At 32.2% G+C, this 27,773-nt stretch overlaps 1 protein-coding gene across 6 annotated transcripts in view; it reads right to left on the reverse strand.

Moving 5' to 3' along the window:
• The window catches only part of LOC127858091 (uncharacterized), a 241,560-nt gene that overhangs the window by 10,865 nt on the left and 202,922 nt on the right, over positions 1-27,773 (reverse strand). For 3 of the 6 annotated variants that reach the window (XM_052394987.1, XM_052394989.1, XM_052394990.1), the window contains one exon: positions 1,427-1,538. In XM_052394987.1, coding sequence (XP_052250947.1) covers positions 1,427-1,538 — 112 coding nt within the window. Of the gene's footprint in view, positions 1-1,426; positions 1,539-2,698; positions 2,759-3,034; positions 3,104-27,773 lie in introns of all 6 variants that reach the window. The other 3 variants (XM_052394985.1, XM_052394986.1, XM_052394988.1) reach the window with 2 other exon arrangements.

Consider the following 27,773-nt stretch of genomic DNA (forward strand, 5'->3'; position numbering starts at 1 on the left):
GTCGTATGAATAGTTATCGTTGCATGAATTTAAAATGAACCGTTAAACTAAATTTAGATTCACATCGTACATGCATGATTTACATGCTGGTTAATTCGACTGTACAGACATGTTCGCTTTCAGAATTAAATATCTGGCTTATTTCGCATTTTTCGACACATGTTCTTAACTTTTTTTTTAATTTACTGTGAAACCATTATTAATCGTCAGGCATTAATTTTCATAAATTTCGTCAGTCGACCGATCGGCGAATTTAAGATCCGAACGAACAATCATGCTCTATGTTTGAACAAAAGTTGAACAATATTCTAAAACTTTACCGTAGACATGAGGCATTAAATTCCAACATAATCCATGCACACATTCACTGCTGTTTCGTAATCAAGATTAATCCGGTTTTGACACAAAGGGATGTAGATTACACAAGGTACTTAACTGACACGTTACACTTCTTCAAAACGCGAGTGCAGTACAGCTGTATCGAATGCGTTGACTTTGTTTATGTAGAATGGTAATGACTTAGCGCTAATTGTTTATAACTTTATTACCCATTAGGTGCATTGTGTTTTTCAGAGGTGTTGCATATTAGCCATCACGCAGCGAATGCCGATGAAAGACAATAAACCAAATGAAAAGATGACGATGTGTGATCAACATGCGTATTTATCACAAATTAATAAAGAATATTTTAATTGCTGTTTGTTGTTTGATTGTTTGCGTTTAACCACACTTATTACTATTTTATGTGTATCAATTTATTTATTTTTAAATAATTGACATTATTGATTTATATACCGGTAGTTTACTTTTTAAGAACAAACACACACATAGAGTCTATAATTTTAATGTTGATATCAGAATAAAAAAAGCATTTTATTTGAAAAAAAAAACACTTAACAATCTGGAACCTCTTTCGTATAACACAAACAGTTTTAAAACAGTATTGACAGCATTTTAATAAAAATCATACCAACTAGAACACATACCCAAGAAAATAAACAAAAGTCCGCTAATCATAACAATGAACGTGTGAATGGCATACATTAAGAGGGTCCATTACTGTCCCTTGATAACAAAAGACTAGTTAATTGGCATGTGACAAACAGGCCCCACCTCCTGCAGTGATTCTCAAGTGTGTTCCCGCATTCGTACCACGATTTTTCGCAACTGCGATTGATCGCGAATATGTATTACACACAATTCGGATATTGACTGACGCATCTTTTTAAAATTCAAAATCAGAAATCGGCGAATTTAAGTGCTGACGAAATCGTCATTTTTATAAAAATGACGAAATTTTGTGCTGTCGAAAATAAATGGTTTCACAGTATATTGAATATGTGTTTAATACGTTTTTTTTAAAGTTTTATATAAATTAATAAATATTTGACAAAATCGTATAATCGCGCTTTAAAATCATATTTACCGTTTCACTTAGTGGATCAGTTACAGTGGCTAACTTCTGAAGCTGATCGTTCATTATGTCAGATTCAATCTTCAATTTGGCTTCTTCTTCAATTAGTTTCTTAAGAGAGTCGCTGTAAACACACGTTGAAGTAGTCAGTGTCAAATACAATGACATCTTGCGTAGAACATATTGAACAAATGCAGTTGGAATAGTTTTCAGTGTCGTTGAGTGAAAAGTTACGACTGTAAAGTTAACATTATCTGTTTAAAAACAAATATCAAAGCCATGAGCCTTGTTGTTTCAAAGAATATGTTGTTTAAATTTTTTGTTTTAGTCCATATGTCTCAAGTAACCATTTGCCTCCGGGAGTGGCTAGTTTTGACCAGAGGTACGTGTATTTTCAAACACCTTTGTGAAGGCTCTCAGTGCGATGTTACACACAAATATGTTTAAATCATGTTGATAAATTTTGAGTTCAAATGGGACATAGCTGTAGAAAGTTTTTAACAAAGTCTAATCAGGATGCAGGATCACGTGACTTTGTGGGGTTTACCATTTCAACTATAAGTGCTTTAAACACGACGGTTAGTGGTGCTTTATTTCAAATAACTTTGTTTAAACAATTGTTCTTAAGAACTTTAACAAGTGCATAAAAGACAGGTTTTTATCCTGCTTATTGCAATATGAAATACATCAGACTAACTTTATTTAATAAGCCTGTGTTCTTGATCAAAATTCTATTTGTACTACACGGTTATGCTTCGCGGAACGTGTCAACGATTTCATACGTATTCAAGGAGTAATTCTTATACCTTAAGATATAGGTACAAACTGCTAGAAAAAACTGCATTTTATGCACTAAAGATTTAAAAAAAATGTATTTCAATAACTTGAGATATTCGCAAAAGTAAAGTTCTGAACGGTGGGGTTACATTCTGTCAAGCCCGTGTGTAACTCCCTGAAAACCCCCGTTGATTCTGCACCCTGTAATTGCACCTGTGCAACTAAATATGTATCGTAATTTCAGTCAGTCGGACGGAAGTTCGTAATTCAGTACTCACCTATATACCTAATTTTGGGCATATAATAAAGTAATAAAATAGAAACCACGTTTTGCTATATAGAATATGTGGTGTCAGATAACATGACGTGTATCATGCTCGGGATGACGATGAACATATTCGCTAATATTGCTCGTTCTTCACGCGCTCCTGCTTTTGCTCAATAAAATTTCCATTCCACACTTACCTTAGATAAAAAAAATATATTACAACATTACAACCAGCATACTTGTTATCGTTGGTTTTAGGAGAATCTTGCTTGAGCATCTGAATTGTGGCCGTAAGTATCCTATTAAAAATAAAAAATTCAAGAAAAAGTTATATGTATTATTGTCCAACTAGAGATATCAAGTTTCATGATTGAAGAATAATTGAACTTACGGAGTATAGTCAATGTACTTTGGTCACGTACTTCATTGTTTAATAATTATTTATTATTTATTGATATGCTTAGGTGGGCTTAGATTATTGTGTATAATACACCTTGTGTACTTATCCAAATATGTTTCGACCATAGTTACGCTTTAGTTGAATATAATGTAAAATAAATTAGATTGCGATGTACCCATGTCTCTTTTCCATCACTTTTTTGTACTGATGTAGCTGCCGAACTTCTTCCTTTTTACGTGTTAACCTAGAAAATGATCATACTTCAATTGAAGTTTAGTAAACACACCACAAGGTATACAGGTTTGGATTATTATGTCTTGTGGTTTTAATTAAACAAAGCAAATTAAATGTGTTTTGTGATAGGTCTTACTCTTCTTGCAATAGTTCCTTCTCTTTCTGTATGTTGCAGACACTGAAATCAAACAAAACATATGATTACTAGGTATCTATAATATTAATGGTCCAATATGAATAATTGTGTTACCTTCAAACAGCAACAAACTACACATAAGAAAGCAAACTTACTTCATATCATTCTCCAGTTGTTGTACTTTAGTTTCCGCTTTTTCTAATTTCTCTACGAGCTCATCAAACACTTTACAAATCATGTGTTCTGCTTGTTCGCACTTTTGTTTCATTTCTCCTGGTGTTTTATGTAATTGTTCCCTGAATTGCAAGTATATATTTTATAGTACCTGTAAACAGTTTTAATGTGATAAACTACCTTTTCGCAAAATACTTTTCATTTTTTCAAGAGAATTACAACATTTACTGGTATAAAGTGTTGCTAAATAAGCGTTGGTAAAACCTATACACTGTTTTAAGAACATAGTCTACATATTTAAATGAAAATTACAAGCTATGAAGACAAATTTCAATAGTGAAAATAAACCTTAGTGCGTTTCGTCTACTTTAATATTTGTATTTTTAACATTAGAGCATTACGAAAGCATTTGTGTGGTCTCGAAACAATGTGAAACTGAACCGTTGTCGCTTGTATTATTCATAGAAATAGGAGCACGATAACTAATGCAAGTCAAAACGGAAAAAAAAACAACATTGAACAAGTGCTAATTGTTAGAAGAAATTGAATATATACATACTGCACATGTATGAAATCCATTCATGTTTATATCAGAGCATGAAACCAACAGTTTGGGGTATGCGGATTTCAATTGACATGCTTGTTTCTATGAGATTTGGATTTAAACATAAAGGCGTAATGTTCTTTTGGAAATGTGATCGTAATTTTTGTGTGTATCTTGAATGTAAAAGGTCTGTTTAATCAAACGTCATATGGAGCGCGTGATCTTAACAGGCTAAAAAGACCCGAAAATAATCTTTAAGTATGGTAACGCGGAAAAAAATGAATAGAAAGTCGCTACCATAATGCTCAAATCATTACATATTCAAAACGTAAAAAGCAAATTAAATTCTTTGAAATTGGAAATCATCTATTTTCTGGGTTCGCTTACAACAGATATGACTGTTAAAATGACTACCCCGTAAGAATAGTTTTACTAGTTCTAACATTAACGGAGAAGAGACTTGACTTTTGTTCATTTAATGATGTAACATTTGGATATATCCGCAAGAATCTGATCTCGCTTTACATAAGTAAATCAAGAATAATGTGATAAAATGCATTGGAACGACATATCCTTTTTTAATAAGTCTTCGCTTACCCACCATCAGCATTTCGATTTGTGCGTGAATTTATATTATTAATAAACTGTAATGAGTGCACGCGATTATGATCTTTATCGCGTTTTTGCTCCTCGAAATACATATTTCTACGAAGTACCATGGAATCAGTTAACAAAATTGTTTATTGTGCATAACTGATGCAAATGATCGAGTTGCTTATGCACCCTTTATGCATTTGAACATGTAATGGACCGGATGCTGACATTGAGAAATGAATATATTGTTTTAAAATCGTTGCATATGTACTAAATTGTTTTGCAAAAAGCATCACATAAGCTCCTTTTACAAGATAAAATGTAAGATAAAATTGAAGAATACAATTATCATCTGCTTTTTGCAAGCTAACTGGCAGTTAAAAGACATTAAGCAAAGAAATAAAGAGCACTTATTATATATCTCAAACATTACCAAAGAGGGCGGATATAAGCAAAACCTATGCATCTATAAGAGCACATTGTATTGACAAACAAGTAGTGATTACACGTGGAATGAGGTAACCGATAGAGGGCCGTCATGACCCATTTGTACTGATTTTTTCCGAACTATGTTCAACTTATCAGGCTCAATCTGAAATATGTTGATTATCTTGATTGAATTATGTCATACAAGGTCCCTGTATAATATGGTTTATTTTACATACGTACCATTTTAGCGAACAAATGTAAAATGGTGGTATGTGAGAAATCATCAATTAATATATACCGTGTGAGAGCTGCCGTTAATTCATCCGTAAGTTTTTTTTTGATGCCTTCATAATCTTTCTTCGTCGTGTCAAACGCTAGTTTCTGGAGTATAATTAGAAATAATCAGTAAAAAAAATGGAAACGAGTTACAGACGGTGAAAAAGTAAGCACACACGATGGTATTGATATTTCCGAATAAAAGTCAGAATACTTACATGCGCTTGTAAAAAAAATTACGAATTGTAACTCCTCCATTCTGACCAAAATTTCGTAATTGAAATAATCATCATGGAATGAATTAACATGTGTCAGTTTCGTAAAATACGTTATTACACAAGTTACTCGACTGATACAAACACATGGAACAATTGACTAGCGTAATATTCCGTATGCATATCCTTATGTAGAATACATGTGTACATTTGTTCATGATAACAGTGATTGATTCACACTGCCCATTTTCAGACTATCGCAAATGCTTATAAAATATCAGAAAAGCCATTATTATTTTCTGCATCGTACCTGTTGTTCAACGACTTTATTAAGCCGACATATTTCTCTTTTCCACTTTTGTATTTGTGCAGATTGATCTCCAGACGTCGATAGAGGCACATCATCAAGGCCCTCATCAGACAAATAATCTCCAGACGTCGATAGAGGTACATCATCAAGTACCTCATTAGACAAATAATCCCCAGACGTCGATAGAGGTACATTATCAATGACCTCGTCAGACAAATAATATCCAGACATCGATAGAGGTACATCATCAAGAACCTCATTAGACAAATAATCTCCAGAAGTCGATAGAGGTACAGCATCAAGACCCTCATTAGACAAATAATCTCCAGACGTCGTTAGAGGTACATCATCAAGTACCTCATTAGACAAATAATCTCCAGAAGTCGATAGAGGTACAGCATCAATGACCTAGTCAGACGAATAATATGCAGACATCGATGGAGGTACATCATCAAGTCCCTCATCAGACAGATAATATTGCTTACTTGTTTATACCATTACAGAGTGTCATAAAGTAAATTTCTGTTATACTTATAATTATTTTAGTTAATTCCATTAAATAAATGTTTTTAATAAAAATCAATACACAGCATGCAGGTATGCAGGTCACCTACTTTATCTTCAGACTATTTTAAAAACTTATAAAATTCCTATCAGTATCAGAACAGCCCATATTAATGACTATTAATAACAGCATCGAAACTGTTGTTCAACGGTTTTCTCACGTAACTCATCCATTCTGACCGAACATGTATGTTTTAAACTATAAGTGTTATTAAATCGTTACTCATTTCAAACAACATACAAATGCTCAAAATAATAGGTGCATAAGTATTTAATGTTTCGGGTTTCATAACGTATTCTCCACATATACATACCCATCTTTCAGTAGGTAACACATTCCTAAGAATAGAAACGGAATGATGTTAACCTTTTTTTGAAAAAGCATAGGGTCGGTAATGTGTTATGGAAGTAAATCAATGTAATACATTTTAAGTAATATCCATTATCATGTTATGGCAATATATATATAAGAACATTATCATGTGAACTTTATTATGATTATTATATAATAAGTTTGCACTTCAAAATTAATGTTCCAAATAACTTAGAAAAGCCGATGTTTTAAAATGTAATATTGAAAGGGTACACTTGCAACAAGTTCACGTCAAAAGCATGAAGCCCAAAATTTTGCTCCTGATGATATTTATTGAAACATTTGTTTGTGTGAGATTTGCATCTTATACAAAAACATGTTCCATATCGATAAGGTTCCATTACAGTATAGTCATAAGGATTTTAAACACGATTTCGTTATAAATTCATTTTTTTTAGAAAATGGGTTTGATATTTTTAAGATCTAGGATGTATTTAGTCTTTAGAATCCCGCGAGGTGAGCGCTAGGTCAGTACGATCATAAATCTCATGGAGCGCAGGATCCTGAAAGCCTAAAGTGAGACTAAATAGTTATTTATCATAGATGACAGATGAAGCGAACGGCGCTACAGGAACGACGATATCGTTAACTATTCAAAACAAACAAACAAACAAACAAACAAATTAAAATCCAATTAATATCCGTTATCTTGGACCGTCTACAGCTTTGTCACAATGATGACCACGTAAGTGTAGTTGTTCTTGTACTGACACTCACGAAAAAGAGACAAATTTGACTTTTTCGTATTTTCGTATTATAACGTAACATTTTATATTTACAATTACATTGAATTGATCATTTAAATAACGAATGTTTCTAAATTATGCATGGCATACAGTCTTCTTGTCTTTAACTTTAAATAAATATTCAATGTGTTTTCCGATCTATCGCTTTCACCACCACTTAATCCGTGTCATTCTCCTCCACATTATCTATTCCGTGTTCCGCTTACTAACGTTTTATCGATCCATACTATTCGGATCTCAAGTCATAGAATTGAATCAAGAGTGATATGATAACCTTCATAGAAAAAAACTTAAGTTTTGTTACATCTCTTACCTTCCATTCTTATTTTGATTTGAAGTTATAATTACTAATAATGATTGCACGCGATTTTAATTTTTATCGCGCCTTTTCACCCCATTACTATGACGTCTACATATTAACACACTTCGTCAAATTAGTTTAATTATGCATAACTTATGCGAATGATCGAGTTACTTATGGACTCTTTGTGTACTTGAACATGATTCATCATAATTAATTGATAATGTTTTTAAATCGTTTAATATGTACCAGATTGTATTACAAAATACGTCATATAAGCTCCTTTACAAGATAAAATTCAAATATAAAAATGAAGCATACAATTACCATCTACTTTTTGAAAGCAAGCTAAATAGTGTTAAATCTATAAACAATAATGATAAAATAAGGTAGCATAGATTATGTTTGGCATACACACCTTATTTTATATCGCCCACATATTATCGTATACGTGAATGATCATTTTATATATACCGTGTGAGAGCTGCCGATGAATCATCCTTTAATTTCCTGACTGTTTCTTTATAATCTTTTTCCGTCGTGCCAAGTTCTTGTTTCTGGAGTGCATTTAAAAATAATAAGTCAAATAAATGATAACGATTTACAGAAGGTGTAGAAGTAAGAGCTGGTATTGACATTCCCGAATTAAATTAATTCCGGAAAACTAACATGCACTTGACTTTGTTTAGAAAAAAAGAGTATTTCTACTTCCTCAGCGAACTTGTGTGTTTTTGTGCTACATTTAAATACTTGTGTATCCTTATGTAGATTACATGTGTATATCTGTTCATGATAAAAGTGACTTTAATAAGCCTACATTTTTCTCTTTTCAATTCTTGTATTTGTGCAGATTGGTCTCCAGACGTTGATAGAGGTACATCATCAAGTCGCTTATCAGACAAAATACACTTGCGTACTTGTCTTTTCCTTTACTTAGTGTCATAAAGTAAGTTTTCTGTTATACTTATAGTCATTTAAGTTCATTCAATTTAAACAATTGTTTTCAATAAAAATCAATAAACAGCATTATTAAAGTATGCAGGTATGCATGTCACCTACTTTATTTTCAGACTAGATCAAATACATACAAAATTCGTAACAATATCAAAACAGCCACTGTTAATGACAACATCGTACCTGTTGTGTAACGGCTTTCTCACGACTATAGTAACGTAACATCTCTTCTCGTCTACAGGACTCGTCATCAGACGAAGAATCGTCGTACTTCAATGTATTTCATGCCAGATGATGATATAATATTATTCGAATATTTATAGAATCGTGAATTAATAGAATCGCGAATCGTGATTTTTGTGGAAAACACATGAAATAATCTATGATTAACTATTGATATCGCCGAATATCTTTATTTAAGATATTTCTGGTCAATCTAAATTCAAGGTCATCTTAAAGCGATAGCGTTTATATATAATTATCTTACTTACCACGAACTGACATTCATACCTTGTGGGATGTAAATTGCATAAAAAGATATGCTCAAATCAATTCTTTTATCAAAATGTTGCACGAGTTTGAGAAATTATTTATTGTTGAGAAAGGCACTTTTCCAATGTTTTGTTATTGTAAAAGAAGAGACGGGGTTCGGTACTCGGGTATTTTCATTTTCGACCTTTAAAACATTTTATCTTTCGTATATAGATTTCATCGGTACATTGAAACCCGTGATAGTGTTTTGTGTTTTGTGCATTTTGTGGACTTTGATATATGTATAGAATTGGTACATCTTTTGTTTTGAGCTTTGTTGTTTAATTAATAATCCTTTATTCGTCCAAAACTTGTTAAGCCAACTATATATTGACTTAAAACTGTATAATCGCAAAAACATAGACTACCACAGATTATTCTTAAAAATCATATTTACCGTTCCAATGGGTAAATCAGTTACAGTTGCTAACTTCTGAAGCTGAACATTCATAATCTCAGATTCAACCTGCAATTTGGCTTCTTCTGCAATAAGTTTCTTAAGATAGTCCCTGTAAACACAGTTTAAAGTAAACATAGTATCAAATACGAAGACATATTTTCGTAGAATATATTTCACAAGTAGAGTTGGAATAGTTTACAGTGTCGTGGAGTGAAAAGTTATGACTCGAGAGTTATAATGATCTGTTACATAACACATATCAAAACCATGAGCCTTATTGTTTCAAAGAATACGTTGTTTTAAGTTTGTTTTACTCTATGTGTCTTAATTAACCATTTGACTCCGGGATTGGCCAGATTTGTCCCCAGCATGCTTTTTCCAACACCTTTGTGAAGGACCTCAGTGTGATGTTACACAACAAATATTACACTTGAATTGAACTTTCGAGAAGAAAATGTGTTACGTTATTTTGCTAATAATTTCATTGTAATCAAAATCGTGTTGATATTTTTTTAGCTCGAATGGGAGATCGCTGGAGAAAGTTGTTTACAAAGTCTAATTGAACATGCACAACTGAATATCATAGTTTGAAAGCAGGGGTGAATGTTGTCAGTTTTGTTGTAATATTGTTAACGGTCAGTCGGACGAAGGTTGTTAATTCAGTTCTCCCCTCTATATCTTATTTCAGTAATTTCAAAAAGAGATTAAATAACGAAAACGCTTTGATATATAGAAATGTGTTAAGTGTTAAATAACATAAAACTTATCATGCTCAGCATTACAATGAAAGAAATCGCTGAATTAAAATATTACTCGTTCTTCGTGTTCTCCTGCATTGCTAAATTATATTTCCATTAAATACGTACCTAATATACACCAATATATTAAACACATAACAACCAGCTTACTTGAAATTGTCTGTTCTAGGAGAATCCTGCTTGAGCATCTGAACTGTTTCCTTTAGAATCCTATACATAATAAATGAAAAAAGTATATGCATTATTGACCTTATAAAGGTGTCGAATTTCATGTTTGATGAGTAGTAGAACTCACGGAATCTAGTCAATGTGCTTTGTTCACATAATGCACATTTTAATATTTATTTATAATTAATTGATGATCTATGGTCGGCTTAGATTATTGTGTATAATACACCTAGTGCACTTCATGCAAATATATGTCGACCATTGTGACACTTTATGTGAATAAAATGTAAAATAAATTATATTGCGATGTACCCATGTCTTTTTTCCATCACTTTTTTGTACTGATATGGCTGTCGAACTTCTTCCTTTGTACGTGTTAACCTAGAAAATAACCATACTTCAATTTAGGTTAGGTAAAAAAACACACTAGGTTTTCAAGTTTGGATTATTATTTCTTGTGGTTTTAATTAAACAAAGCAAATTATTGTTTTTGTGATATGTCTTACTCTTCTTGCAATAGTTCCTTTTCTTTCTGAATTTTGCAGGCTCTGAAATCAAACACAACATATGATCAATACACATCTATAATAGGAAAGTGTCAATATGCATAATTAGTTTTTCATTCAAACAGCAATACACAACAAAATACAAAACAAACTTACTTTATATCATTCTCCAGTTGTTGTACTTTAGTTTCCGCTGTTTCTAATTCCTCAACGAGCTTATCATACTCTTTACCAATTATGTGTTCTTCTTGTTCGTACTTTTGTTTCATGTCTTCTAATGTTCGTTCCCTGAATCGCAAAAATATATTTTAAACCTGATTCGTTTTTATAGTACCTGTAAAACGTTTGACTGTGAAATACTACTCTTTTTTCCATGAAAATAACAACGTTTACCGGTACAACTTGGTGCTAAAATATAAGCGTTGGTAAAATCCTTAATAACCAACTTCTTTAGAAACAAAGCCTTTATATTTGAATGAGAATTACAAGGCAAATGCAATAGTAAGAATAAACCTAAGTGCATTTCGTCTCCTTTAGTATTTGTATTGTTAACATGAAAGCATTACACTTAAGTTTGACAAGTCTCGAAACAATGTGACACTGAACCGTTGCCGCTTGTTTTATTCATAGAAATAGGAGCAAGACTACATAGAACGCGTGCCTATTGTTATGACATCCATTCGTATTTATATCAGAGCATGAAACCCACAGTTTTGGGTATGCGGATTTCAATTTGCATGTTTGTTTTTATGAGATTTGGATTTAATCATAAAGGCGTGCTGTATCGGGAACACGATTTTGTTATTTTCCTTAAATTTTTTTGGAAATGTGTTCGTAAATATTTTGGTGTATCTGTAAAATAAACAGTAAGTTTAATTATACGTCATATGGAGCGCATGATCTTTATAGGATAAATAGAGCCTTAAATGTTCTTGTATCATAGCACGGAAAAAATGATTAGGAAGGCGCTACCATAACGCTCGAATCATTACATATTCAAAACGTAAAAACGCATATTAAAGGAAGATTATACGATTTTGTCAAATATTTATGAATGTATATAAAATGTGTAAAAAACTCTTTATACATATATTTCAATATAAATTACAATACAAGTTAAGAAGAACATGTGTCGAAAAATGCTAAATAAGCCAGATATTTAATTCTGATATCGAAAATGTCTGTACAATCGAATTCGTCAGCATTATATCATGCATTTACGACGTGAATCTAAATTAAGTTTAACGGATAATTTTAATTTCCTGCAACGATATCTATTCAAACGACACACGAACACTTACTCCGATCATAACAAAAAGACGAATGCTTAGGTTATTGTAGGAAAATATGTACGAAATATCTTCGTCACAATTAGCTCGGGGCGCTATTTTTTTTTTGCTGCATTTTATGAAATTCGTCTTTAATGTATAATTTTTCTTGCCTATTTTGTGTTGATGTAACATATTTTTATTAATATATTACAATTTAACACATATATATAATATCCCTTTAACTTATTCGGAATTGTAAATCTTCAATTATCTGGGTTCGCTTACATAAGATGACATACATGACTGTTAAAAAAATGATAACCACGTTATTATAGCTTTACTAGTTCTGATATTTACGAAGAAGAGACTATGTTGCCTTTTGTTCATTGTATGATGTAACATGTTGATATATCCGCAAGAACCGGATCTCGCATTGCAGAAGTAAATCAAGAGTGATTTTATAATCTGCATAGGAACGACAAACCCTTTTTAAATAAGTGTTCGCTTACCCGCCATCAGTATTTCGATTTGTACTTGAATTGATATTATTAACAAAATGTAATGATTGCACGCAATTATGATCTTTATCGCGTTTTTTCTCCAAGAAATACTACAAAGTACCACGCATCAGTTAATAAAACTTCGTCGGCTTTATTTATTGTGCATTACTGATACGAATGATCGAGTTGCTTATGCACCCTTTATGCATTTGAACATATAATTGACCCATTAACTGATGCTGGCGTTGAGAAATGAATATATTATTTCTAAATCGATGAATATGTACTAAATTGTTGTGAAAATGCTTTACATAAGCTCCTTTTACAAGATAAAAATCTAAGATAAAATTGAAGAATAATATTACCATCCGCTTTTTAACTGGCAGTTTAAAGAAATTGATCAAAGAAATAAAGAGCACTTATAATAGATCTCATAAATTACCAAAGAGGGCGGACATTAGCAAAACATATGCATCTATAAGAGCACAATGTATTAACAAACAAGTAGTGAGTACACGTGGAATGAGGTAACCGATAGAGGGCCGTCATGACCCATTTGTACTGATTTTTTCCGAACTATGTTCAACTCATCAGGCTCAATCTGAAATATGTTGATTATCTTAATTGAATAATGTCAAACAAGGTCCCTGTAGAATATGATATCTTTTACATACGTACCATTTTAGCGAACAAATGTTAAATGGTGGTATGTGAGAAATCATCAAATAATATATACCGTGTGAGAGCTGCCGTTAATTCATCCGTACGTTTTTTAACGATATCTTCATTATCTTTCTTCGTCGTGTCAAACGCTAGTTTCTGGAGTACAATAAGAAATAATCAGTCAAAAAATGCAAACGAGTTACAGACGGTGAAAAAGTAAGCAAACACGATGGTATTGATATTTCCGAATAAAAGTCAGAATACTTACATGTGCTTGAACAAAAAATTACGAATTGTAACTCCTCCATTCTGACCGAAAATTCTTAATTGAAATAATCATAATGGAATTAACATGTGTTAATTTTGTCAGGTTAAGAGTGAATCCCGTTTCTCATTTTCAGACGGTTTCAAATACTTATAAGATACTAATCGATATCAGGCGCATTCACTGAACCCGTTTGTTTACAAAAACAGTTTATGCTTTCTTATTTGGCTTTTGTTTGTCTTTTGTACTCAGGCAGAGGAAATTTTGTGTTTGTTGTGTCAATCGACGTAGTAGTTGTTGTTCTTGTTGTATGTAAATATGTTATAATAAAGTGGTAATACTTCAAACCTTGTTGTTGTTTTTTGCAGTGAAGCAATGATTTTTATTATATCGAAACTCATTTCAAAAAACATATATGAATGCTCAAAATGATATGTTCACACATAGTTCATGTCACGGGTTGCATAACGTAGTCTCTACATATACATACCATCCTTTCAATCATTTCAATAGGTATCTCATTCCTAAAATTAGAAACAGAATGATGTTAAACTTTTTTTTTGAAAAAAATAACATAGGGTCGGTAATGTGTTGAGGAAGTAAATCAATGCAACACATTTTAAGTAATAATCATTATCATATTATAACAATATATATAAAAACATTATCCTGTCAAATATATTATGATTATTATATAAAAAGATTACACTTCAAAAATGTTCCAAAATAACTTAGATAAGCCGATGTTTTAAAATGTAATATTGAAAGTGTACAAGTGCAACAAGTTCACATCAAAAGCATTAAGCCCAAAATTCTGCGCCTTACGATAGTTATTGAAACATTTGTTTGTGTAAGATTCGCACCTAATACAAAAACATGTTCCATATCGATAAGGTTCCATTACAGTATAGTCACAAGGATTTTTAAACACGATTTCGTTATTAATTAATGTTATTTATTTAAAAAATGTGTTTGAAATTTTTCAGATCTAGGATGTATTTAGTCTTTGAAATCACGCTAGGTGAGTGATAGGTCAGTACGATCATACATCTAATGGAGCGAAGGATCATGACAGCCTAAAGTGAGCCTAAGTAGTTATTTATCATAGATGAAAGATAGAGAGGTAACGACGATACCATAAACTATTCAAAACAAACACACAAACAAACTTAAATCTTATAAATATCCTTTATCTTAGACCGTCTTCAGCTATGTCACAATTATGACTAAGTAAGTGTAGTTGGTCTTGTACTGACATTAACGAAAATGAGACGAATTTGACTTTTTTGTAATATAACGTAAGATTTTAAATTGACCATTACGTTAAACTGATCATTTAAATAACGAAGGTTTCAAAATTATACATATCATACAGTCATCTTGTCTTCAACTTTAAATACATATTGATTGTGTTTTCCAATCTATTGCTTTCATAATCACTTATTTTGTGTCTTTCTCCTCCACATTGTCTGTTCCGTTTTCCGCTTACTAACGTTTTATGGATTCATACGAATCAGATCTCGCGTCATAGAATTGAATCATGAGTGATTTGATAACCTTTATAGAAAAAACTTAAGTTTTTTTTAACATCTCTTACTTCCATTCTTATTTCGATTTGAAGTTATAATAACTAATAGTTATTGCACGCGATTTTATTTTTTTTCGCGCCTTTTCACCCCATTACTATGACGTCTACACATTAACACACTTCGTCAAATTAGTTTAATTATGCATTACTTATGCGAATGATCGAGTTACTTATGGACTCTTTGTGTACTGGAACATGATTGATCATACTTATTTGATAGTGTTTTTGAATCGTTTAATATGTACCAGATTGTATTACCAAATGCGTCATATTAGCTCCTTTACAAGATAAAATTCAAATATAAAAATGAAGCATACAATTACCATCTACTTTTTGAAAGCAAGCTAAATAGTGTTTAACCTATAAACAATAATGATAAAATACGGTAGTATAGATTCTGTTTGGCATACACACCTTATTTTATCGCACACATATTATCGTATACGTGAATAATCATGTTATATATACCGTGTGAGAGCTGCCGATGAATCATCCTTTAGTTTCCTGACTGTGTCTTTATTATCTTTTTCCGTCGTGTCAAGTTCTTGTTTCTGGAGTGCATTCAAAAATAATAAGTCAAATAAATGATAACGATTTACAGAAGGTGTAGAGGTAAGAGCTGGTATTGACATTCCCGAGTTAAATTAATTCCGGAAAACTAACATGCACTTGACTTTGTTAAGAAAAGAGGGTACCTCTACTTCCTCATCGAACTTGTATGTTTTTGTGCTACATTTAAATACTTGTGTATCCTTAAGTAGATTACATGTGTATATGTGTTCATGATAAAAGTGACTTTCTTAAGCCTACTTTTTTCTCTTTTCAACTCTTGTATTTGTGCAGATTGGTCTCCAGACGTTGATAGAGGTACATCATCAAGTCCTTTATCAGACAAATACTCTTGCTTACTTGTATATTCCATTACATAGTGTCATAAAGCAAGCTTTCTGTTATACTTATAGTCATTTAAGCTCATTCCATTTAAACAATTGTTTTCAATAAAAATCAATAAACAGCATTATTAAAGTATGCAGGTATGCATGTCACCTACTTTATTTTAAGACTAAATCAAATACATACAAAATTCTTATCAATATCAAAACAGCCACTGTTAATGACAACATCGTACATGTTGTGTAACGGCTTTCTCACGACTATAGTAACGTATCATCCCTTCTCGTCTCCAGGACTGTTATCAGACGAAGAATCGTCGTATTTCAATGTATTTCATGCCAGATTGTATTGCATGGATGTATACCATTATTCAAATAACTAAGATTGTGTATACACCAAAGCAGTAGTGTATTCCACGTAGGAATGTTAACAATCATCTGTATGTTTTAGAAAGAAGATGAAAACAATTCTCATTATAACTGATTATTTTGTTAGACATGTATGCATTATGTAACAAAAACTAAACTTGAATCTAGAGCATAATGAAAATTGAAAGTACAGCATCGTACCTGTTGTTCAATGGTTTTCTCACGTCTATGTATGCCAAGTGACAGCTCTTCTCCTTGTCTAGATAATACATCATATTTTGGCATCTGGTTAGAATAATGAAAACTTGATATTAAACATTCACATAAGGCATATATTAGCGTACTATTTTGTAAGACATGTATGCATTATGTAACAAAAACAAAACTTGAATCTAGAGCATAATGAAAATTGAAAGTACAGCATCGTACCTGTTGTTTAACAGCTGTCTCACGTCTATGTATTTCACGTGTCAGCTCATCTCCTTGTCCAGATAATATATCACCTGGTGGTATCTGGTTAGAATAATGAAAACTTGATATTAAACATTCACATAAGGCATATATTAGCGTAGTGTCAGTTTTTTTAATGATATGTCAGTAACTATTTGCCACTTGATTAAAAATGAATAGTACAAAATATACACGAGTAGAGTAAACCCATCAGATCACAAATATCTCTTGGTTTCTAAATTCGCCTTTTTTGCAAGGTTTGTTTAGGCGGGTGGATTTTAAATTAAATGATGTAATAATAATAATAATAATAATTATTATTATTATTATAATAATTATAATAATGAAAATAATAATTATAATTATAATTATTATAATAATAATTATAATAATTATAATTAATATAATGTAGTAGTAATTAAATTAGTAGAGTAAATATCAAAAGAAGTTGTTGTTTTATGCTTATATGTCATAATAACGTTTTAGTGATTGAAATATTGTTGATTTTTCATTGAGGCAATTAGAGTTATTACATCGACAAAAATTTCAAATATCATTATTAATGCTAAAATGATAAACGAAGGCGTATGTTTACATCACGGGTTGCACAAAGTAGCCTCTACATATACATACCAATCCTGGCATAGCTAAGTTAGTCCTGAAATAAACATTAAAGGCCGTCAAACTCTCTTGAAAAGGTAAGTCACTTTAACGATATTTGAATTGATACCCATTGGTTATGTTGTAACAATCTAAATAAGAACTCTTTGCTATAAACAGCGCGAAAGAGCTGACAAAAGTTCATTTGAATGATAATATCCTGTAAATTATATTATAATTATTGTATACAAAAAGTGCACTTCAACTGTAAATTTTTTTCAAAAGAAGTAAAAACAACGATTGTTTAATGTAATAATGCAACTGTACCGCGTCAACGGTTTAACATTTCCTTTACACGGACATTATGTTTTAAAATACGATCCAATCAGTCACATGACTGAAGAACTTACTTAAAACGTTTCCTGAGCTAAAATCCGTCTTGAACTATGATACAATTCTGCTTCGATACAAACGCTCATTGTAAAAGTTATCCAATGACATAATAGGTATGGACTATGTAATGAATCATGCTTCGGAAAGTTTTTGTATGTGCACATATAGATAGGAACATATGATTGCGTTATTATTGTTTATTAACTTTTAAACTAAAACGTGCATCTAAGCGCATGCATGGAAACATATTCGAAGGACCCTTAGCATGTGGTGTGTAACTATAAATATGCCATTAACATGCCCCTGAGAGAAATAAGTTAAATGAAATGGAGTGAGCACCATTAAACAAACGACATTAATTGCTATTATTATTGTGTACACATTTATTACTTATTACATGTTTCGCTGCCTTGTAACGTAGCTTTATACAGCGTTAAGCGTCATCCTGTGTCTTGCATGCGTTGACCTTAATACCTGTTCATGACCTCCCTGTTATAACGTGTATTTATCCGGTATGTTCCCTCACAAAGCATACACGACTTTACATACAACTCCTTATCCTGCATACAAGTATGTACCGTATTGGTATTAATTGAGATAAACACAGACAGGCGGATGTCTGAGGAAAAGACATTTTAAATAATAACATAGAATGTGGCGAAAGAAACAATTATAAAACAAAAAACAATACGGTCAATTATTCTAGTTGCGACGAACCCTTATAATTTGGTAATTGCGATCTGTTTGTCGTTTGTTTTCGCACAAATCGCAAATTAATAATAAAATATAATTAAAAATATAATCGTTATAAAAACAGTCTCACTATCGTTGACCGTATTTGTTTAGTTATTTTATTTTTTTGCGGACAGACAGGCGGTCGGATGGATAAACAATGACTGGATCGACAAACGGAAAATATGCATTCAAGGTCAATTTAAAGCATATCTTATATTGTTATCAAGTATTAAAAATGTTTTCTTCAAATGTTAGTTACAGTAACCTAACCGTTGACCTCTGAAAAAATCAGAAATCGCTTTTATTGTTTAAAAAAGGCCCAATAAAAGTGCACTTAGTGGCGTCCAAAGTTATTCAGTTCTTTCCAAAAAAAACGCAGGATCCCGTCTTGCGGACGAACGGTTTAACAGACAGATATACGGTGACGAGCGAAGGGCTAGCATTACGTCTCTCCAAAAACAGATATATGTCACTTATAAAAAATAAATAAATAATATAGGCCAGTTTAAAAACGGGACCTGTTATACACAATTGACATCATAATTCAAGCTGTTGGCATAACCTGAACAATTTATGAATTTTCATGTGTATTGATCAGTCATGGTGCACATCGGACGAAACATGACGAACGAAGGGCGATCTTAAAAGTTCACGACGTTCATCGTAATTGTTTATTTACAAAAAAAAGAGGGAAAGTCACATGATAGTCAAGATGGCGACGCCCATGCCGGTATTGTTCGCCGTTTTATACCCTGTATTACTTGTTTTTGGTTTTAATGCCACTCACTTTCCAGCCATATCAGCAAGAAAGTAACTAGCGTTTATTTAGAATTCGATATATATCCCGACCTTTCTCGCATGCGAATTTTCTTAGAGGGATGACCTAGTTACAGCTCCACAAAGAAAATGTGTTGGTAGTTAAGTCGAGAAAGTCGAGAAATAAAGCGAATTTTGATACGAAATAAATGCTAATCACTCACTTATTGATATGGCTGGAAAGTGAGCGTCATTTAAAAATAAAACAAAAGTCATAAATGGTATAACACGGTAAAAAAAAAATACCTGTCTCGGTATTGACGTCGCCATCTTGAATTCCGCTTGAATACACGTCTGAATTATATGACCAATAGACCTTTAAATATCTGAAATAGTTCTCTTAAGACCATTGACGAGGATAAAGCCTGTTAACCAAAGCCCTTTCATAGCTCGAATATACGTACCAAATTCACATTATGTTTTCTTTATAATCATTCATTGAAAATATAAAGGCGTAAAGAAATCACAATAAGTGGCGTTGAATCATAATGGAAAAACCGATAAACATTGACGTGAATAGCTATCAATATAGTCTCTTGCTCAGGTTGTTCGTATCAACTACAAAATCTTTAATAACGTAAATATCGACATTTACCGTCATACAACAATTGTTGCAATTGCTAATAACATTCTTAATTTCTCTTGAGCTGTTTTTCAGAGAACAATTATGAAGCGAGAATAAAATCTCGTCAAATGGCAACATGGACACTGTTGAACTATAAACAAACTCTCTAATGGGTGTAGAAGATTATCCAGTGTAGATACTTATGTCACCTCCGAATCGTTTCTGCAATCTTACCTCACGAAATTCCAGGCCATTTTTTATCCCAGATGTCCAGCGTCTTATATCGTACTGAATCTGAAAAACACCACTGTATCTTATCATTAAGTAAATGCATATTTTAACATACTAGAAATATCATAAGGTCTACCATAGTATGAACATACTTCCATCAATGCCTTAAATGCAATATGTGCAATAACTTAAATAACAGGATCTGAATCAAAATTCGTTATTTCTGATCGCGCAATGTATGCAAATTAAAATTTCAGATCACGTAATATCAAACGTCGAGAAAACGACTAAAACAAATTACATTCATTAACAAATAAAGCAAAAACGGTATATTTTATCAAAATGTTATGTCTCTCGGTCGAACTAATATATTGGCAGTCGTTATGTCCTGTATAGAAACTTTATTCAAGTTTTTGATTATGGAGTGGACATTTTAATGCAGTCTTCTACACCCTATTAAATGTCCTAGTTGAAGCGGTTTTGTGGCGGATCGATTAGCTCAGACACAAGACTTCCAGCCCTGACTTCGAGGGGTCGCGGTTTGTACTTAAATTGTTATCCCTTTTGCTAATGAATACGCGGTATGTGGTCAAACTGTATTGCCGTAGCAGAGACAACGGGGGAAAAGTTAACTCAGATATCTCAATAGTTTTATATTGTTCAAAATACATAACACTTGCGGTGTTCTCAAGTTTAGAATTATTAGTTCGCTCAATGCAAAAAAAAGCTTCTTAATGCCGTATTCAACATAAATTGGTTCAAAAGGGTCTTGTGATTTGTGAATAGAATAACATTTTGGTTCCAAATGATTGACTGTAAGGAGGCCATCACGTCCAGTATTGATTTTGTTTGCGACAGCCGTACTATTTAGTACGAACCGCGTACCAGTCAACCCCTTGAAGCAATGAAAACAGAACAGGAAATATTTTTTAATTGCGTTAATTTAATCAAGGCCTGATAAGCTAGGAGGGAAGCTCGTATATCCGTTTTGTAATGTCGCATGCGTTTAATATCATTCTATGGTGTGAAAGCAGTTTCCGAATATAGTGATGGCGTTCCTGGAAGTCACCAAATTTGGTGAGGGGTATATGTAGAATATGATGCTGGGGATTGATTATTAAAGAATTCCATTGGTAAAAAATGATTTTATTTTCATGATTTTATAATAAAATAATATTTTCCTCCATCTAGAAGTCCCCCTGAGCATCCAAACAAATAAAGACTCTGAAACAAGTGGTCTCAGAATATCGAAAATATTTAATAGGTAATGTAAGAAGGCATTGTTCAGTAGGTGAATATTGTTATTCTATGGTTAATTGTGTATAAATATTTTTTACATTGTTTCAAAAAGTGATACTTTATTAAATTAATCGATTCATTTGGATACTTAATTAAATTAATTGATTCATTTGGTTGTATTAATTTAATAAAATCTGATTAATTAATTCTGTATTAAGGTTAACGGAAACCCCACAGCCATTTGTGAATGGCATTTAGTTTACATTTTCATTACGTGAGACTTGTATCAGATGCAATCAATGTTATGTGATTTAAATACTAGCACATGTTATTATTACGCACATGAATTTAGATTCGTCATGAAAGATTGTCGTTTGTTTATTATACTTTTCATTCGTACTGTTTTGTACCGATAACCGTCACATGCACGTACGTCACAAGCCACATAGGACATTTTTGTGAACGTCACATACTTATTTTTATCTTCAAATTTACCATCGTTTCTATATTGTCATAGACGTCATTGTCGACGACGAAGTATTCTTTCTCGTCGGCGTCGTCGGCGGCATTGTTTATTTGGATGAAATAAAAGTTGAAATGTGACGTTAAGTGCAGTATTTTATACTTTATATAAGCAATCCTCGTAGTATCATAATATATAACCACAACAACAGAACTCTCTAAATTATTCAATTGTTTCGCGTTGCAACGCTTTATAATTTTAAGGTTGTTAAACCTTCAAAAGATGCATTTTATTGACATTTTAAGCATGGTAAATGTTCAATATTACTGTTTCCTCACAAATACCATAACTAGAACGACAATTTGCGAATCTGAAACATTTGTGCTAATTTTGTCAATTTACCAAAACGGCCGCTTTAAGGGCTAATACACGTTAGCTATTGTACTACAATCAAACTGTAAAACAAAATGGATCTTAATGTAAGAATAAAACAACAGAAAATAACTATACAAAATAGAAACACATTCGCAGTATATATAGATATAGAAAGTATTTAATAAGAATTAAAACGTGTATAATTAACTTTCAACGCGATGATGAGTGTAAAGAAAACTATTTATTTCGAATCTGCCATTTGTAAACGTTGTAGCGACCATGGTGTATAAACAGCATAATATTCATGTGACATCTGTGAAACTCGCTCTTATGCGTCCTTTCTCATTTTGCATATTTAATAAACTTTTCAAACAGAAATTACAGAGCCACATCAGTGCACATACTAGGTGTGATAATTCATTCGTTTGTTCGATATTGTTAGCTGTTTTAAACACATATTAGGTCATATCGCGGAGATTTAGTTAACCAAACCATGTGTTCATGGGCGAACTCACGTATTCATGTGCTCATACCTACTTTCGGGAATCATGATATTGCCGTACTTAACGAACAAACATGCCTAAGCTTATTGAATAAGAGAAATCGACAATAATCAAAAGAGAAAAATTATATGTTCATGCACATGGGCATGTGAACTCACGTCCGTACACATAGCATCATTAACTTAGGAAAGGAAACAACGAAATATAAAGTTTGGTATGATATAAATGTGAAATTAAAGAACATGATGTAATTAAAGAGCATGTCAAGTTTTGAATTTATATGCTGAAACGTAATGTTATAACTCACGAACGTTTTACTGTAACAGAACGTTTTTTAAGATAAGTGGTACGGAAAATACACGTCGAATATCTGTTTAAAGATATTTCTTGTTATATTTGATAGAGTATGTTACCCGCCTCCCAGTTTCGCTGAATGGATCAAGTTCGCAACGGTACTACTTCCCCGAACCCCCAATTGTGTTTTCGTACCCTACATTTTTCATACCGAATTTTTTTCGTACCGAATTGTTTTTTGTACCCAAATTTTTGCTGGTACCAAAAAAACAATTCGCACCCAATTTTTTTTTCCTACCCAATTTTTTTTCCGTAACCAAATCTTTTGTTGTACCCATATTTTTTGGCATATTTTTTGTACTCACAATTTTCGTAACCATTTTTTTCCTACCCAAAACTTTCGTACCCACATACACAATTGTTGTGATGTAAATAAACTTAAATATATGCTTTTATATCAAGCCTATTCAAAAGTATCGTCAACCAGTACTGTCAGTGCTTTGATTTTACAAAACGGATAGATTCTATCCGAGAGGTATTTTTCTCGAACGCTGTTTGATACTTTTTGCAGTGTGTTGAAGACACTTAGTCGGACATGTATTTCTGTGACCATTTAATAATTGAACAATACGCGTATTTTTTCTTTGAAAAAAATGTATTCTGTTAGAAAGACATATTTTAAGTCTATAATTATAAAATTAAAAAAATAAATATCAAATCCTTCACGTGACAAAATACAAGTATGAGTCAATATGAACCGTCGCACTTAAGATATTAATCATTTTAACATTTGACGGAAAACAAAACTTCATAAATTGCCTTTACTTGAAAGCTGTTTTATCCTTTATAAAAATGTAGTTGTGGTATTAATGATTTTTGAAATATGTTAAGAAAATTCCAAACGAATGTAACCAAGTTTGAAAATATGTTAACATTTATGTAATATTTATGTTCGTTCTGCATAGATATGAATCGAAGAGCTACTATTAAAAAAATTGAAACGAAGTTAATGTAACATTTACTGTGTGAAAAAAAGGTTCCGATTTCAAAATTTACTAGACTGCATTTTAAATAGCATTACTTTCTAAAACAATAAACGACGTACCTTCGGAATCAAGAATAATTCTGTCACAATTAAAAATATAAAATCATAACTCCAACCAGTTAAGGCGGCAAATACGCATCAAATGCGGGCCGCTACGAATGGAATTGATCGGTAAGATAATGATAGGTTCTAACATTGCATATGCTCATAACTACGACACTGCATCGTGTACGCGTGAATCTAAATCACGCTTCGAATAGCTTTGCCGCAAATGTAATATCTGTTTACCTGTATTCAATTGATTACTTGGATTGTTTTGAAGTATTTGATAATTCGTTAACATAAGCTATAGTTTAGAGACATGGACTGTTCATCCATGTGATTTTTTGTGCGTCCACGTACCAGTTATTCAAATACAATTAAATGTAGTCATATAAGTCTTTTTCAATTTTTCATTATAAATACTTTTAAAAATTGCCTTCCTATAAGAACGTATTTTAATATTAACATGGATTTAATACAAATATCCATCTTCAGTCGGGTAAATACAAATATTAAAATTATGCATTTCCTTCACATTGCCTTTATCTGTACACGTGTAATGTTTCGTTGTAACAGAAAAGATTCATTTTGCACAGCACTTCGATAAAATCGCGTTCATTAGTGTAATTCTATTTTAATAACAATAACCTGATAATTTAAATCGGCAAGGTCACCTGGAAGATCATGTATAATTTTCTTATCACATTAACAATGTTCATTGATTTTATGACCATATTCTTTGCACAGCTCGATTTATTTTTTGACGGAGACAAAGATGAATTGGTAATCAGAAAAAATTATTTGCCGACAATTAAAACAGACGCACGTAAATCAAAATAAGTATACAAAGTTTCAATAGCACGATTTTAGTACTTGTTAAGTCATGACTATAATAAGTTTGTTCTATTTATAGATCAGTGATGTGACCTTTTTACCTCTTATAAAAAAGGAAAAGTTTTGCTTAGTACCTACATTACCCTTTAAAGTATACCGAATTAAAGCTGGTTATCATAAGTACTTTCTGAGAGATCTATGGATTAATTTATATCATGTGCAATTTCCTTGTTGTTATTTTTTTGCGGACAGACTGAAATAAAAACGGACGGATCTACAAAGGGAAAAATTGAGAGTCAGACAGAAATATGGTGAACCTATAGTCGAATGTATATACCACTGTTCATGATAAATTCTTTATTGTACTTTTCAAGTGATTAAAATTTAAGTTATGTTCTTTTTTGTAACAGCAACCTTACTGTTTATATATGCTAGAATATGTGTCGTTTATAATATACATGCTCTTGGTTTGTATACTAAGATGTTCTCCATAATCTACTGTACTTTTTGAGAAATCGCTTGAAGACAGTTTGCGCATACCACGTTCAAATTGGTGGTTTTTGAAAAGGACAGAAGAACATTTCATCAACCGACATGTATTGAAATAATCCCGTTCATTGAAAAGCAATACCTGTCTAATAGGTTTACAAGATAATAAACCTATTCATCATGTCAATTTTAAGAAACACAAATGTTTGCATTTGCATTGAAGAATGTATTTTTTAACCATGGCCATGGTAGAGAGCTATTAAAGTTCAGCCCCCTGGCTAGCATAAACGCGTTTTATGCTTTGAGACAACCAACCATTTTAACATACCAATTCAATTCAGAACCTTCGTTTTTTAGCAAATTAAGAAATACTGAATTAAATTGCAAAGAATAGGACACACTATATTAATTTAGGGTTCAGGCAAACAAAATAGAACTTTATGATAAAAATAATAAGGAATAAAATTAATCAAATACACAGCAAAAAAACCAAACAGACTGAGTATGCTATATAACAAAACATGTGATTCGGCTGTGATTATTGCTATACAAACGCTGATGATGTTTTGTTGTTTTTTAGGTAAAACGGGAATTGTCTGTCACTGTCGAAATATCCCACCAAGCCACAACCATGCCGTTTTTTTCAGAGGACATATGTAGTTTTGTTTTAAGAACAAGATCCATTACCATGAACTATAAGGTTTTCGCTTTGTTCCTAATATAATAGTGCAAAGGGCAATTGTTGTAAAATATATTATGTCAACAGAACTTGTTGCACTTGTGCACTGCACTTTTCATTATTAAGAAATATATACATATGAGAGTTTGAGTTGATACCTTATACACATTGCAAGATATACCCCATAATAAATTTAGATTAATATGGAAGCATGATTAATATATTTTTTGCACAGCTCATCACATCAATAAAAATCTGACTTCCTATTTACCGGTAGTTTCAAGATCATAACTATTATTCTTTTCGCGATATGCTACGTACAAATATAAAATAAAAAAATAAGCATAGGGCAATAACTTTAAATATGACAGTACGAGTTATTGTTATTGTGCATTCCTCATCCCTTTAATACGATCTTTCTTCTTATTAAGTTTTAACATGATATCTCATTTAGTTTTTGAAGTTTTGTTTTTTTTGCACTGCACAATCCCTGAGTCAGATCTACCAAAGTATGATATTACCAGTTGATACCGTACAAGAATGCTCTGGACAAATTTAAGAACACAATTTAACAAAGTGCAATACTACTTAACATAGTCCAGCAATCGTTATTGTTGTCCCTCACTGGTTATCGCTTAATGAGATTTGGATTTACAAGAAATTTCAAGTTGATAATAGCATATTTGATATATGCTTCAGACAAAGTTAAAAGTACAACCTCCACCACCACCTACGCCGCCAGCACCACAACCGTCACTGCAACAACCACCACCAGTGCATCCACCACAAACAACGCCGCAATCACGACCACCACTCCTTGTACTTCTACTTCTAAAACTATACCGGCTAATGCTACTTTTATTACCAGTACTACAACTGCTGCAACAATTACGATTACAACTACTACTTTTAATTCTACTTCTACTATAACTACTACTTCTACTACTACTACGTCTACTTCTCAGTGTACTGTTTCTACTACTACTATTATTACTACTACAACAACAACTTCTACTACTACAAGTAGTACTACCAGTACTACCACTACTACTACTACTCTACTACTTATCTACTACTACTAACTTACTACTACGACTACTACGACACACCCTACTACTACGAACTACTAACACCTAAACTACACTACTACTATTACTACTACAAACGCACTCAGTACACTAACGACTATTTCTCACTACTACGACTACTTTACACACGACTACTACTACTACGACTACTTCTCTACTACTCCGACTACTACCTAAGACTACTACTACCTAGACTACTACACTACTACGACACTACTACACCACTACTACTTCTACTACTCTATACACTAATACGACTACTACTATAACGTCTACTACTAACGGCTACGACGACTAAGGCGACGACGAGG

The sequence above is a fragment of the Dreissena polymorpha genome, chromosome 14 (genome assembly GCF_020536995.1).
Source record: "Dreissena polymorpha isolate Duluth1 chromosome 14, UMN_Dpol_1.0, whole genome shotgun sequence".
NCBI lineage: Eukaryota > Metazoa > Mollusca > Bivalvia > Myida > Dreissenidae > Dreissena > Dreissena polymorpha.